At 34.8% G+C, this 15,318-nt stretch overlaps 1 protein-coding gene across 1 annotated transcript; it reads right to left on the bottom strand.

Annotated features, from left to right (window-relative positions):
* Positions 1–6,897: 6,897 nt before the first annotated feature.
* On the bottom strand, positions 6,898–12,424 carry LOC131062777 (probable beta-1,4-xylosyltransferase IRX14H). The gene is made up of 3 exons (XM_057996508.2): positions 11,460–12,424; positions 8,391–8,969; positions 6,898–7,686 (listed from the first exon to the last, which is right to left on the bottom strand). The coding sequence occupies exons 1-3, from the start codon at positions 12,236–12,238 to the stop codon at positions 7,449–7,451; spliced, it is 1,596 nt and encodes a 531-aa protein (XP_057852491.1). The 5' UTR covers positions 12,239–12,424; the 3' UTR covers positions 6,898–7,448.
* Positions 12,425–15,318: the final 2,894 nt, after the last annotated feature.

Here is a 15,318-nt window from a genome sequence, read left to right as displayed (position 1 = left end):
CAAACTAGCTCTAGGAACCAAGTCCATGCAATGACTGATAATTCTCATGGGTGGCAATCCATCAGGTACATTATTTGAAATGACGTCTTCATATTTTGTCAGCAAATCTTTTATCTCTTCCGGTTGTTCCTCTTCATGCTCTAGATTCTCAGTCTTCTTAGGAATTAAGGAAAAACACACATTCTCATGTCTCAATCCATCCAGGAATTTCCTTCCATCTACCAAACAGATTCTATCATTCATACAGACTTCATTCTTCAAAGGTTTCTCCAAGGGCAACAAGGTTTGCTTCATCCCATTGGCCACAATAGTGTATGTATTCTTCCCCCCATCATGTACTGCATGTTTATCAAACTGCTAAGGTCTACCCAACAAAAGATGACAAATATCCATAGGCATAATATCACACAAGACTTCATCATGATAATTCCCAATTTTCAATTTCACCAAACATTTCTCACTTGCTAACAACTTGTGTTCATCCTGAATCCATGTTATCTGATAAGGTTTAGGGTGTTTCAATCTCTCCAAATTCGACTTATTCACCATCTCTTCTGAAACAAGATTATCTGAACTACCACTATCAATAACAACACTACAACACTTACCGAATACTTTACATCTGGTCTTGAACAAATTATTCCTTTGCAAGGGCTCTTCATCTCTCTCGGTATGACACAAAGCTCTCCTAATCATCAATAGTTCTCCATCTTTCATTTTATTATTTGGTCCAGTGGGGTTTTCTTCCACCATTGTTGCTCTTCTAGTATTCTCTGTCTTCTTACACTCGAAAGCACAATGTCCTTCTCCTCCACACTTATAGAAAGTTCCTCTAAAGGTTCTCTTGTCTTGTCTTCCAAAATTTTCACTCCAGTAGCCACCCGGTTCTCTCCTTCGATAGAAATTTCTATTATCTTTCCGATATGAATTACCTTCTTTGTTCACTTCCTTGTCCTTGTTCAGATTTGTACAAATTCGTCTACCTCTGGTATATCCTCTTCCTCCTTGAAATCTTCCTTTGGTAAGCCTTCCATCTCTGCCTCTCTACCTCTACTCATGTCTTTTGTTTAGTTTCTCTTTAGCCTTTAGGGCATACTAGTAATCCTCTTCAACACTCTAATTTGATCAAACTAAGTTCATATTGTATAGACACCCGCAATCCATTCAAATATCTTGCAACTTGTTCAACTTCATCATCAACATGTCTGGATTTGATGTTCAACTTGTAAAATGCTTCGGTGTACTCCTTCACACTAGATTCCTTCTGTCTCAAATTTTGCAACTTCTGAAACATATTCACTTTATAATCAGCTGGCATAAATTTTGACTTCAACTTAGCAATCATCTGATCCCATGCCTTGATCTTCTCTTTACCTCTTCTCTATCTATCAACTTGCAAATGCTTCCACCAAAGAGATTCATGACCTTTCAATTGGGCATAGGCATATTTCACCTTCCTTTCTTCTGCAATGTTTTCAAAATCAAAATATTTCTCCATCTCCAATATCCAATCCATCAATTCATCTGAATCCAACTTTCCATCATATTCCAATGGGGTAAAATGAGGTTTAGTATTCACCCTACTCAAAACCCTCAAAAACCTTTCCTCATCCGAATCAACCGTCAGTGGGTTTGCTTGTTCTGTTGGGGCTTCTTCTCCTTCATCTTCACTTACATCTTCAATGTGTCGGCCTCTTCTCTTGGCTGTCTCCACAGCTTCCAACCGAGCTTCTATACCCCGCAACATTTCCATCACAACAAGGTTTGCATTCCCACGTGCTCCACCATTCCTTCTTCCTCTTTGCGCCATATTTTACGCCAGTCCTCTATAGATGCAGGTTGGATCCACAATCCACCACCCTACAACAAAATCATAGGACACGCAACCTCCGGAACGAAAACTCGCTCTGATACCACTTGAAACAGTTATCGATTAGGAGGGACTTCAAAGAGATCAATATGTATCGGTCAGCAAGAGTAAACACAACGGAAACACAAAGATATGATGGAGGCAATGCAGAACAGATTTATTTATTTCATGAAAATTGATTACAACCAACTAGTAATAACCATGTTATAGAAATCGACTCACGGGCTAGCTAAAACATGCTCAAAGCACAGAATAAGTCACAATTGGGACCTTCAATCTTAAGATCTATCTTCTATGCTTAGTCTAGCTACTTCATTGTTCGATCACTGCATTCCAATGCTCAACACGGTGATTTATACGATCCAAGGGATCCGGTCAGCCCAAAAAGGGATCGAAACCTGAAGAACAAGACCTAACGTATAAACCAACAAGGTTAGCCTCCACCAAGAGATTTCTCCTGAAAATCCAAAGGATGAAGTGTAGATCATGAGAAAAGGTCGGTCACATGCCAAGAAACATCAAAATCAATGCTTAGGGCTCCGCAAGCTACGAAAGGGGTCTAGTAGATCACAAATGCAAATAGGTCCAGGCAACCAGTAACAAGAAACTGTCAACCGATAACAAAAAATTGTCATGGAAACTGATAGTGATAACTTGTCGGAAAAAGATCCAAATGGTTTGCGGTTTGGGGATAAGGAAGATGATCAAGTCTTCAAGTAAAATCCAACTACACAGGATCCGGTGAGCCAAAACCGGGACACGGAAAGAAATGTTGAAATTGCAAACAGAAAGTAAAATAGAAAGGAAAATATTTTTGGTTGATGCAAGATTGCTATGAACCGGGGATGCTCCTGCATCAACTTTGGCTCAATCTAAATAAACCAAAATACTTTTAGAAAAGGTGCATAAGTAAGTTGTCTAAAATGACCATCCAAGTTAGTCCTCCAACTTTCTTCTTCACACCTAGTGTATTAAATAATAAGAGACCAAATTTTCATGAATTCATGCTTAGAATACTAACCACTAAACAAAGAAAAGATGACTAATGGAGGATTAAAAACATAACTTGTAATCTACATCTAACATTTAATGTGCATAATAGTTTTATAGCCTTTCATGGTGCACAAGACTATTGATAGAGGTGAGTGGCATTGATCTTTATTTCAAATTTTTCATCATGCAAATAGTTTGTTTTGCCCATTAATTATAATTCTTCCATCTTATAGATATCAATGGCAACAAAGAGGATCTATCCATATTCATGGCTTCATTTACTGCTAGGAGCATGCAACATTGAATGCTTGGATTTGAAGAGTCTAGAAGCAATTGATGATGTTGTAAAATACATTACCAAGCATGTTCCTTTATGGAATCTAGAAGCAAATAGATAGAGGGAACAAATAGTGCATTGTTGTATTCTTGATGGCCTTACTTATTGGACAAAATAGTGATTCTCGCATCCAACCCCTTTAAATACTACACTAAGTAAATAATCTTCAATGCTACAAAATGTACCAAGAAAACATGCTTGCAAAGGAGGTCATCAATGGTCTCTCATTACAAAGCTACTTGGGATTTGTAGAAATCAATTACTTTGGATGCAAAGGATAATCACCACACGACATTCATGGCTGAGACAAAAATAATGATAGGTTGAACATCCTCAACCCAACAATTCTTTCAATTTGGCCTGCAAATATCAATTGGCAATTTATGTTATCATCTCCACATTGTTCTCAAACACACTACCAAGGATGACACTAAAGAAGAGTGTCAAAATCTAAAAGCTATTACCAAGCCTTGAAACACATATCAAGAAATGTTGACCCAAAAAACTCTTATCATATCATGCAAGTTTGTAACCGAGTCTTGTCGATCATGATATCAACTTCAAATATTCCTACTACTTGTTAACACTGCAGAAGGAAATATGTAGTCATTCCTTTGATTCTTTTAAAGTGAATAGGAAAATGTTATTGTGCACCTTTAGCTAAAGAACATATAATAGCTACCCCCAACTTCATTGATAAATATATAGACGAACCCACAACATTGGAATGATTGCTACTAATTGAAGCAAGGAAATTTTGATATTGTTCCATGTCCCAAATAATATACAAGTGGTCAAAAAGGGAGACTATAAAAAATTGTTTGTCTCGCTGTATTTCACTAACTATTCTTTTTCATGACATAAATGTTTGACTCATTATGTTGTAGTGAGCTTATGTGGTACCTACCTCTCCACAACATTCTTGTTGAAATCAGACCATATAGGCAATACAATGTCCTTTTATTGAGAAAGAATGGATAGCACCTACAATGCATGGCATGTTGAGACACCTCCAAAATTAACTACCAACAATGGTGTAAAGCTTATGGTCAGTGAACTAAAAGAGTGCACATGAGTATGTAGATGAGTGGCAACTCTCATCGAGCCTCCACCCAAGAAATGATGTTGTCAACCTAAACATGCCTGCCCATCAAGACATTCACACTAGCCACAATTACAATGTCAATAAAACTATCAACTTTCCAAGACAATGTATTTCATTACTTACACTTTAACTAAATAAACTTCACTGGACCAAGGTTGTTAAAATACATTAAAAATAGAGTGTGAGGTGTTCCTATATCACAATCAAAGTCCATTCAGTGGTCACTTAATTATGCTTGTTGATGAATTGGAACATTTGTCATCCATATGAAACAATCCAATATATGATAGATCATCCTATGAATCAACACTTTTGATAAACTTTTAAATAGTGGTCACAATGGACACAATTTTCTATCATGGTGATGACCCTACCCAAATCAAATTCAACAACTTCCTTACAAAAATAAGGAATGATGAGTCAATATAGATATATGGACTAGTCCTCATGTCAATAATATCCCTTCTACAAAGAGACAAGATTTATTATTTGTCAATACATCTGTTTGTAAATAATTTGATTATAAAAAAATGATAAAATGATATAACAAGCTAAAATTCTTCTATCAAAGAAATAAAATTCATTCTTGTCATATTACCAATAAAAAAAATCAAATTTACTCTAGATAAAGATACTCTAAAAAAATTATTGGAGCATAATTCCTCCTTTTATGCAATGTGTTTTAAATGATTAGTACCAGTTTTTAGTTGCAACTAGTCACAAATTGTCTTCATTACATTATATGGTTACCAAATAATGCAGATAAGAGTTAATATTAAATGTTAGTGGAATTGGGCAATTTCCATTCTACACGCAATTCGTTCATTTATAAATTGTCTCTAACAAATTTTGACCGTGATTAGAAAACTATCAGTATTACCCATTGAAGTTTTGAATTCAAGTGCTAATATAAATTCTCATCGGCTATATCTTATTTGTGGCCGACCAGTTTGGTTCAGGTTACGAGAATCTTAAATTGGAAGTTGGAAAAGATCAAAAGAAGTTTGGGAAGAAAGTTTACAGGAAGTTGGAAAAGATCAAAAGAAGTTTGGGAAGAAAGTTTACAAGGAATTTTATTTAAGAATGTGATGCCTTTATTTAAGAATGTGATGCCTTCAAGGATACCAGGGATAAATTTGTGAATATCTTAACCAATAGCTCATGGTATAATTTAATTTTTTCAGTAAGAAGTACAATAGCTCATGGTATAATTTAATTTTTTCAGTAAGAAGTACAGTGAGAATTTGGAATCCCTCGTTATCAATTTGTATAGGAAAAGCATTGAAATGTAGAAATTGGTTTGATTGAACTGACCGTCCCATTGACTCCCATTGACTATGTTTAGCATGACGTTAAAATTGCCTTCTTCTCCAATGATTGATCATTTGTCATAACTAAAATCCAAAGCTTTCACATACCGTAATAAGTTGCCCAGCTATTTCTTTATTCTCTCCAATTTGATTGAAATTGTTAGAATACCAAAGAATAAAACGGTTTGCAGGACGTCTGTCATTCTGTCATGACAGATAAACTTGCATTTCCCGTTTCATTAAACAAGAGTATAGTTATCAATTAGTTTTTTTAACAAAGCACATGGGCATGATAGGTGCTTTGTATGAAACCTATTTTTATTGCCGTTCTGATACAACAAATCTAACAGTGGCATTTGTAGAATATAATATAAAATAATAGCAGAACAACAAATCTAACAGTGGCATTTGTAGAATATAATATAATATAATAGTTATCTTATTGATAAAAAATGTGAATTTATTGAAGAGTTTCTGGATTTGATTGTGTTAGCAATTTTTTTCATCAACGTTCGGATCACTCTGTGATCTATCATCAGGATGTATGAAAACACAAGGATGAGATTTCTCATACATTCTGATGATGGATCACAGAGTGATCCGAAACGTTGATGAAAAAAATTGCTAACACAATTGAATCCAGAAACTCTTCAATAAATTATATGAATTGTGGAAATTTGATATCTTTAATTAAGAAATATGAAATTTTATAGGTACATATGTAGAATTCGTTAAACACAATCAATTTGGAAACATATGTTCAATGATTTTGAGATACCCAGTTTTTTTTTAAATAACAAGCATTGAACATTGCTGATAAATTAGCCTATTAAAGTTTTCCGCTACAGAAGCGCTGATACAGAAAAGTGAAGGATGCACACTGCACCGGTAATATGTAATGCAGATACCACAATGTCTCAGGGAGTAGTATGGACATCCACAAAGAAGGGTCTATAACTCCCTTCAAAAAAGATGTGACCCCACAAAAACATGAGGACAGTTTTCAAAATAAATAAATCAAATTAAGTTGAAAATGATTCCTCCTTTGCAGAGACTGCTTCTGCAATCATAACAGTTGACAACTAAAAGGATGTGGAAATAATAAAACACGCTATGCTTTTTTATATAAGAAAGAGATGAAATACTAACGGTGAGAAAATGATACAAAACACTATTGAGTGAAGCATCTTGACTGTGAGCTGCTTTTTTACACGAAAAAAAAATAGCAGAAATAGTGAGTGTGAGAAAATGATATAAAACATTACAAATCGAATGAAGCATCTTTTGACAATAAGCTCCTCTTTTATACAAGAAACAAATAAGCAGAAATAGAGTTGAGGAAATTCACTTTGAAGTTTCTTCAAAGAGCACCTCAGATACATATGGTGAAACACCACTCAGATACAAATCGCAACGCAGTTGTGCCATTACAAACATTACATTTGAAAAATATTCGACAGGGTACTCCAGCAATACTGCTGAAATAATGGCTGCAAACGAGGATGAATGGAATTTATAGAATTTGTTCCACCACTGCAACATACCACCATAACAGTTTCCAATTCAGAGGTACCAGTCCTGATAGTTTACGAGCCCTTTGTTCAAAGAAATCAACCTGTGTAATAAGCTTGATAAGGGTAACCCCCTTATTCAACTCGCATTGGTATTTTCAAGAGGCTATACCCCAAAAAGGATTAAAATTTTCACCTAGTGGATTGCATTGAAGTATATATGAATTCCTGCATGAGTACTGGTCAGATTTGTAACCTTACAACATGGAATTATTATCAAAACTATCTGTGACACAGGCCTGACTGACCACAAATCAATCTCTCATCTGCCTGTTCCATCCCTTTCTGAAACCCCTGAGACTTGCTGAGCTTCAATTTGGATGTCAGGTTTCCTTTTAATTCTCTTTGGCCTGGAAGATTTTCTTCCTCGCTGTTTCTCCGAATGATCTGGGGTGGTGTTTCCACCTTGTACTGACATTTCATGTGGATGTATAGGTGGATCAGGCCATGGTGTGCGTTTTGCAGGAACCACAATCTGCAGTGGGGGGTCTATAATCCATCTGCAATCAAACAATAATCCAAGAGAGTTGATGACAAAAATGGAAAAACTATACATACTAATACTACAAATGAATTCATTGAAATACAAATGCACATCATCTTCTACAATCGTCAGTATCAAAAGTCCATTGTCATTTAGATCAAAATTAGATCCACAGTTTAGCCCCTTTGAACCCTTCTTTCTACAATTCTTATTACACATAACTCAACACAATAAAAAACCTTACAGGGGCAATAGTTTAGCTCTGGATTCTTCTCAATCCTAAATTTATTAATAAACTATTTGATCAATCTACAAAATTTTCCAAATTGGTTTAACAAACACCGTATCCAATGTTCAATTGACTTGGAATGAATCCAATAGAGTTGAAATGTAATAGAAGTTATGCAAAATCAATTCCAATAACATGCTGCTTTTAATCACCTTGCGTAAGTTACAAGGAAAAAAGGTGAAATGGGAAACAAATATAGGTCTATAATATTAAAAGCAGAGAATTTTAAGAGACCAAAATCACCAGACAAAATGGTGTGAACATTTTTCTGTAGGATGTAAAGAAACATTATCATATGACTTGTTTGTTTGTGCATCTTGTTAAAGACACATAAATAGAATGCTGTATAACGCAACAGTGACAGTCTGATAAATATGTAAGCAAGAAAACACACAGGATGAACAATATGAGAGAGAAGGCAGTTAACTAACCCATGAGGAAATTTACTGTCTGCACGAGCCTCCACGCGGAGCCACCATAATAATACATTGCGACCACATCTACCAAGTGGCTCAACAAAGGAATCATCTTTCAAAATAGACAAAGGACTCTCTATACCCTGGCCATCTTTAGTCCAGTCATCCCAGTCACGAACCCAAGACGGTTTAACACTGTCTTCCCAAACCAACATTGAATTAAGAGCAAAACCTGCCCACTCTAATCTCCTTGGCAGTACTGTAGCCCTGTCATCAATCAATCTGGCACTCTGCTTGGCATATGGAAGTGAATTGAATGTGTGCCACCCAGCTAAATGACCTGAGGAATTGCAGGCAGGTCCCTGAATGGGTAAGAGAGGATTGTCTTTTCTTTCAGCTTCCTCTGCTTCTACTTTTTTTCCCTCGGATTCCTGCATGCGTAATATCTCTGAGTGACCAGGATGAGCAAGAATGCCTACTGAAAGTGCACCCATCCATTTTACAGATTGAATCTCATCAAAAAGCTCTAAAGTATGGGTATTGCTGTCATCAGCAAACATAACGATACCATCCAATTTCTGCTCCCTCACAATTCTGGAACAACAGCAATAATTAGTTTTGAGTAAAACCGCAATTACTCATTCTTATGATTATCTCTAATTTATGACTAGAGACTAAAAATAGAACCCCTACTCCCAAAGTGCTAAATGCAAGGACTCCATGAAACTTTAAATTCTCATAAAATGTTGGTGCTTCCAAAGGATAAGCTATGAAACAAATCCTACATATTACAAAGCACATTATTTTAACAAAATAATTTGGCGTTCATTCTCAGTAAAAATGACTCGGATCAAATATGTTAGAAATACAAATTACCAAGAACATAAAACAAGGAAAAGGACTAATAAAATCTTGTCAAAGCTCAACAAATGACTTGTGGAAATTAAATGTTAAGATGCATTCTAAGTTGGACAACATAAGACACAACCACCTGAGAAAAAATTATCCACCGTGATGGAAGGCGAACCAACTCAAGTCTTCCTTCCATGGTAATGTTACTGCATCAATTTCAACGCAAGCATAAATGACAGTCCTAAACGGCATATAAAACAATGATGCAATACATGAGGTAGATACAAACAATGGTCAAAATATCAACTTGTAATTGCAGAGTGAAGGATGATGCAAGTGATCAAGGTACAGTAAAGTAATTCAAGATCCAGGGTGTCATGAGGAGAATGTGCCAAAAAATAATCCTCAACCCTGGCACTGCATTACCTGAACCCTGATTCTGCATATGTGAAAAGGAATTAATAAATCACAGAGATATATAGGAAAACTCACTCAGCACATAAGAAATTATACCATTAATAGAACATGGCAGATTGACGCAAATGGTAAGAGGTAAAATGCAGGAGGACACAATACAGTGTGATGAGCAAAATCACACAACAAAAACGAATAACGAGTATCCTCCGTAGTGAAAAAAGATTCATTCAATCCTGCAGTCACATTGTATGGATGGGACATCCGATTGCTAATTTTCAAGGAGCAGATTGATGACAATGGTTCAGGTGATGTGCAAGAAAGCCTGATGAGAAATAAACATGCATGAAAATGTATAAGAACCTCGGTTCTGAATCTGTAATGCTAGATTGATCTAATCCTACAGTCAAGCATAAATCTGGAGATAAAGACATTACAAGCCACTATTGAAAGCAATTTCACCGTTAAGCAAGAACAAAAACCTTTAAACTTAAGGAAAAGGTTTGGTGACATGTTCAAAAATTAGAATGCCATATACCATGGCAGTACTGGCTTGATTTTTTCTCTTTCCAATTTTTAACAACAAACATTCTAACTCAAAAAGAGACGTAGCATCAGCAGAAGTTACTATGTCCCACTGAATCAAAACCAGGGATGAATCCCCAGTCTGAGTTTGCAAAGGAGTACAGGAAAGTTAGAAACATAACTTTTTTATGTTTCCGGCTAGGTAGACCTTAAAAGCACACCAACAACAGGACCTATCAATGTCAAACATAACACTTAACACTGGATATACCACATGAAAGTAAACAAGTCTATAATGAAGTAGACGCCACAAAAGCAACAATCACAAAGCCAAACAAATCAAAAACCACATGAAATTCCTAATCTTTATATTTCAAGGAACCCAGAAATATAAATTCTCAAGTTTCCAACATGGTAGGCTTCAAAAGGATTCCAACCAGAGGTCCTAACGATATGAAACAAAATCCACAAGGGATACAACACGCAATAAGTTTATAATCTTATAATAAGGCCATGCAAAAATGAAAAAATTACAAGGTTAACCAAATCAAAACTGAGAAGAAATCTCCCATTTGTATTTTCCAAAGTCCACAAAACCGAGGCCTTCAAGTGCCAAATATGGTAGCCCTTGGATGCACAATGTTAGCCAGTTTTACCAATGTCAAATAAAAACCACAGCAATGGATATTGCGCAACTAAATAAACAAGCTTGTAATAAAGAATAACAATATCCAAGGGGTTGAGATCAAGTGATGAAAGCACTGGGTTCCCATTGTGGAGAACCAAGTTCAAACCTCCAAGGTGACATCTAAGACGAAATTCTAAGTAGCGGCTCTTGATTGTCCACTGTTTGGCTTCTAATAGTAAAATTTACAAGCTGTTGCTCTTAAGGAGTTAAGTATATTAAGTTACTAACAAAAAGCTTAGTATTTGTATCAGTTTGAGCTATATTTGCACACTATCAGAAAAAGAAAAAAAACGAATCATAATGAAAACAACTACAAAGCAGGCACTAACAATGTCAAAGGAATTCAATGACATGGAATACGCCAAATGATAATTAAGAAAGATTGTAATAAAGAAGGCATCAAAATGAACAAAACCAAAGTGCAAGGGGATTTGCAGAGCATACACTGGCACAACCAACCAAGCAATTGCAATGTAGATATAAACCAAAAAAAAATCAACATATCATAAACAAAGATCTCAAACATTGCCACCACCACCATCATCATCATCATCATCAATGCAAGCGAAAAGGAGCAGCCCTAATTACCCTTCCTCTCCCAATACCTCAAGCCTTGGACTCGCATTTGAACCTCCATCCGATGTCGATCTTGCCACGAAACTGGCATTCTCCCATTGAAACCGACATGAACCACATCAAGCCCTGTTTTCCCCACCAATGCAGCAGTCTCATTAGAAACCCCACCAGCTTCTACAACAATCCAAACCAGCTTTCCGGGCACCAACATGAGAGTATGCATCAATCCAGTCAAATGCACGCTCTGAAATGTCCTCAAATAAGTAGGAGTTATAACAATCACAGACTTCCAATCCCTAACCCCATAAATCATCCTCTGCTCCTGTTGAACCCTTTCCAGAAGCTGGTGCGCGTTCATCACCTGGTCCGGATCTGGGTGAGGCCACGGCCGTATGAGGATCCCATGCCTGCCCACATGAACCCTGCTGCTGGGCAGATTAGGATTAGTGCTTGAATTCAAACTAGGGCTAGGATTTGAATCAGGATTGCCAACTGGGTGCCCAATGCGGTCATATGGGTGTTTGAATTCCAGGTCAGAGACCCCGTCGGGATTGTTTTGGTATCCCTGTAGCTTCGATCCGATTCTATGGTATGGTGTCTCTGGACTACTTGATGAGGCAAAGATTAACAGAAAAATCAATCTGGAAAACCTGAAGCCTAAAACGAGGCTTACAATGCAGCATAAGCCGTGTAAAACTAACCAGAAAAACGCTGCGGGTGATTTGAACACGGAGTCTTCGGGGCCGATCCTAAAGCTGTTGTTTCGCCTGTTGTTGTTGTTACAGTTCTGCAATGCGCCCGCCTTCATTGTTTTGGGCTTGTGGGTATTGCAAATTCACCAACTGTGAAGAATTTGCTGCATTGGATATGCATTAGATTTGGAGTTTTATTAGCGATTTGGAAGCCTGGGCTGTGCTCTTCTTGCCTCGGGAGCCCTACAGACTGACTGCTTACCGAACATAAAGTGTCAAGATTAAGTTAAACGGTGAGTGTCGATGGTTGTCTTCTTGACATTTTTATTATTATTATTTTTTATGTTTGTGATATTTGGGTTTTACTAAATATCGGTGTTGTTTGTATCTGGTTTTCTTGAAGCCCGTTGATTTTGGTCTGTGAAAGTTGGATCTTACAATATTTAAGATGATTGGAGGGTTGTAATTTAATTGGTTAAAATGATAAGATTTTTTAATTATGTTATATATCAAGGTTCAATTTAAGATTCAATTTTTTAGGTGTAATTGAATCAAGTTTTACTTATAGATAATTTGTAATAATTTAATATATATAAGATAATTAGAGGGTTGTAGTTTAATTGGTTAAAACGATAAGATTTTTTAATATTGTCATGTATCAAGATTCAAATTTTTAGATATGAGTGAATCAAGTCCTACTTATATATATATGAAACTAATTTACTATTATAAATAAAAATATTACAAATATTATTGTTACGTATTAAATAGGTTTAAATATCTTATAATTCATTATTGTTATTACTAGTTTATGTAGCAAGAATTTCTGTAGGTACAATATCTTAGTCAATGTGGTTGGTATAAGGTTGAAGTGGTTACACAAGTAATTAAAAAGTAATTAATGTTATGAAATGTTCAATAATGTGTCAAATAATTGTGGATCAAGCCAAAATAGTTGGTTATTGCTACTTGTTTATAAAACAAGAAAGTCTCATTGATTATGAAGGAAACAAACAACCTTTTATATAAATATTTCAGTTAATAAATTAATTAATATATTTTTTTGGTTAGATAAAGAGGTTAAATATATATATTTTTTATGCTCACTAATATTGGTTTCTAATGTTGCTTAGGGGAAGAATATTTAAATAAAAAAGGTAGGTGATCTACAATAGAATTATGAGTGATAAACAAAATTACCAATGTAAGTTATTTATTTGAAGTTAATGAAATAGAAAATTATCATAGATTGTTGAGGAAATGATAGTCTTCTATATAAATATTTAAGATAATTCATATAATTATTAATTTAGATAGATGAATTCAATTTAAACATGTACTCGAAATTTGTGAATAGAGAATTAAATAGAGATATATGTATATATCTTGAAGTTGGAGAGTAGATAAATTTGATTATACCATATGATAGATATTTGGAATCGAGACTAAATGTAGGTGCAAAAGATTATGATAAATGTGTTTTGTGAAAAATTTAATTATGTAAAGATTCTAATTCAGGCTAGAAGTGCAACTTTGATTTTCTTGAAGGCGGCCTTGACTTTTCTATGTGGCCTTGACCTTTTTGTGTGGCCCTAATCTCTAAATTTGTAAATCATTAGGACCTACAAAAAAGAGGGTCCATCTATGTATGCATCTACAAATAAAAGACTTAATGGTGTTGAGGAACATTGAGGGGTTTTGTCGTGGAAATGAATTTTTTTAAGACTTCCATGGTTGCAATAAAGACTTGTCAATAGATTCAACGGTTTTGTGATAACTTGGAAGACATACCAAGTAGTGCATGTAATAGATGTGTAAGTATTTGACTAAGCACAATAGAATTGTTATGAATCTTTAAGATAATGATGCAAGGAATGTTTGAGTAGAAGATTGGATGTATTAAAAGTTAGGATATTGAAATCATCAATGTAAAAGAGTTGTGATTGATGTAAAATAAAGATGCAACAAAGGAATTGCATGATTTATGATTCTAAGATTTTAATAGATAACATTGATTGTGGTGATAGTGATTTTAAAATGACTTAAGGTGATGACTTTTTATACAAATCATAGGCACATAATTTAAACTTTCTAGCATGCACATTGAAGTAACAATACATTAAGCTAAACCATCTTAAGACCACAATAAAGTTAACTTTACAACTAAGAGGGTTAAGGTTGTGAGGGTGGCCTTGACCCCCCCCCAAAAAAAGTACTAAGTTGAAAATTGATATTAATATGAATAAAAGTAAAAATGATATTTCTAATGATAAATAAAAGTTGAGCTCAATGAATAAACAAGATCATAACATAAGATTATGTATTTAAAACCTCTACATGAATATATTACGTTTTTACTTTTTTTTTTTTTTTTTATATTTACTATCGTGGAATCTGGAGGTGTCCTCACCGAAGCGAGACTAATCCCTCAGTGTGTACGAGCCGCTCACAAGGTAGCAACACACACAGAGTTAACACAGTCGGGGACTCGAACTCAAGACCATGGGGAGCATACCCACGCCTTAGGTTGCGATCCATGACCGGGCAAGCTAGAAATAAAATTATAATATATTAGTAATTTAAATATAAGAATTGATAAGATTGTGTAACTTGTAATTTTTTAAAAGAAATGAATATAATTTTATAAAGATAAAATAACAAAAAAAAATTATTCAATAAAAAATGTATAATTATATTAAAAAGTAAAATAAATAGCACATAATTCACATACAACTAGACAAAATATAAACGCGTTTCTCAAAGTCTAAGTTAAAAAATAGTAAATATTATTAGTCTTAAAATAATAAAAACCACTCAATATAAAATAAAATATTATTAATTTGGTAAAGATGCTCGTGATTTGAAAATAGACACGGGCAATCAATTTTATTTACCAATTATAAAACCATGGATTCCTCAAGCACCGTGTTTTAGTCAAACTATTAATTGAAAGTCGAGAACAAAAACAAAAAAAACATATTATTATACCATAGTAAATCAAGGACTTTGAAATGGAATTATGGAGTGCATTTTATCTTAATATTATTTTCAATATTTAATATCTCTTGTCCTTATCCTTGCTCCTTAATTTGGGGACCCAACACTAAATAAAAAGAATATTGAATTGTCAAAACGAAGTGAAAACAAAGGCATAGATTTGGAATTTGTATTCCATTGGTTATAACTTCCTTTTCTA

Source organism: Cryptomeria japonica, chromosome 9, assembly GCF_030272615.1.
Source record: "Cryptomeria japonica chromosome 9, Sugi_1.0, whole genome shotgun sequence".
Taxonomy (NCBI): Eukaryota; Viridiplantae; Streptophyta; class Pinopsida; order Cupressales; family Cupressaceae; genus Cryptomeria; species Cryptomeria japonica.
Note: the sequence above shows the minus strand (reverse complement) of the source record. Positions and strands in the feature narration are given on the sequence as shown.